General features: G+C 38.5%; 1 protein-coding gene across 1 annotated transcript; it reads right to left on the bottom strand.

Annotated features, from left to right (window-relative positions):
- Window positions 1–231: 231 nt before the first annotated feature.
- Window positions 232–932, bottom strand: LOC132307276 (putative cell wall protein). The gene has a single exon (XM_059804992.1). The coding sequence runs from the start codon at window positions 808–810 to the stop codon at window positions 403–405; it is 408 nt and encodes a 135-aa protein (XP_059660975.1). The 5' UTR covers window positions 811–932; the 3' UTR covers window positions 232–402.
- Between the last annotated feature and the right edge of the window lie 553 nt (window positions 933–1,485).

Raw genomic sequence — 1,485 nt, 5'->3', positions numbered from 1 at the left:
AATTCTTGTCTCTCTCTCTCTCTCTCTCTCTCTCTCTCTGTGTAAAATATAGTATATATGTATATATAGTTATGCATAGTCAGAAAATTGTTCTGTTCGGTTGAATTAATATACGTGTGCGTATTGTAAAACACATAATATGTTGATACTTTTCACATAAAATTAATGTTGGTTTTAATCCCACAAAAGTGCCAGAAGAAGAATGAGAAAGATGCATCTAAACACCCCTGCTTATGCAACAAAAATAAACCAAGTCTTATTCGTTAATAATTAGACATTCCACAATTCGAAAAATACAGAATATTGAAGACTGAACCATAATAGAAGCAGACTCCATTATAGCGACATACTCAGAACACATACTTATACCAAATGGAAATGAGCAAGAAATGCTGAAAAATCTCAAGGACTTTCCGATGCAGGAACATTGCCACCACTTCCGGGAATTGGGACCTCGAAGCCTGGGTTGGGGACAAATGTATCATCGCCGCCTGGAACGTAGCTTCCGGTTGACCCGCCACCAGAGCCAATGCTGCCACCGCCAATGCTACCGATGCCACTTCCTCCGCTGCTCCCCGTGACTGGATTGTAGGTGAATGGATTGTACCCCCTGTGGAATTTTGGGGGGATCATGACACGGCCAATGCCTGGAATGAGCACGCTGCCATCATGGTCGATGAATAAATCGGGTTGTAATTTCTTGTCTGTGGTCTTGGAGTTTGTTGGGATGTCACGTGCTTGCACTGTTATGGCAAGCAGGACGTTGAAGATGAGAAGGAAAGCAAGGACTGAATGAGACTTGTAAGCCATTGTTTAAGATGAGTTTTTCAATGGAGGAGAAGGTGGAGGCTTAGTGATGGATAAGGTGGGAAGAGGAGGTGTTCTTATAGTTTAGGTTTTGGACAGAGTTGGGTGAATTTTTTGCGGTGAGTTAAGAGGTGATTCTCTCGTAGAGGTAGAGGTTTTTAGATACTGCAACAACATATGCATGCACTGCAAGTATTATTGGTCTTCTTTTTCTATCTTCTTTATAACGGCTTGAACGGCCATTAAATGTGTGACAACTTTATATTCTTCTGTGTTATTCTTTGTCGAGCATCATTTATTTTGTGAATTTTTTTATTTGGAAAAAGCTTTTTATAGGAGGTGCTCTCACTTTAGTTGCATTCCCTCATCTGCTGAACAGCCTCCTAACAAACTTAGGCTAGTAGGTGTGAATTGGCATGATAGTGATTTAGGAAACAATATATTTCAAGTTAAACTCTTGTTGGGCTTGATCGATTTTGTGGTTATGTTTTTTGGAAAATAAATTATGTGCAAATCAAATAGTTAAAACTTAATTTGACAAAATTGATTTATTTTAATCATAGATCTGCTGTATGTTAACATGATTGAGAATTCCTGTATACATTTATTACTTTGCTTATTTGTACATTGGATGTTTTTATTCTGTATGTCAGCTGTGAATGAAATGATCTGAGAGCT

This window comes from Cornus florida, unplaced genomic scaffold (assembly GCF_030987335.1).
Source record: "Cornus florida cultivar Cherokee Brave unplaced genomic scaffold, ASM3098733v1 CherokeeBrave_3.0.0_Hap2_Chr05, whole genome shotgun sequence".
NCBI lineage: Eukaryota > Viridiplantae > Streptophyta > Magnoliopsida > Cornales > Cornaceae > Cornus > Cornus florida.
Note: the sequence above shows the minus strand (reverse complement) of the source record. Positions and strands in the feature narration are given on the sequence as shown.

What these genes read in the sequence shown, in the direction of transcription:
- LOC132307276 (XM_059804992.1), bottom strand. Translation starts at nt 810, where the DNA reads ATGGCTTACAAGTCTCATTCAGTCCTTGCTTTCCTTCTCATCTTCAAC.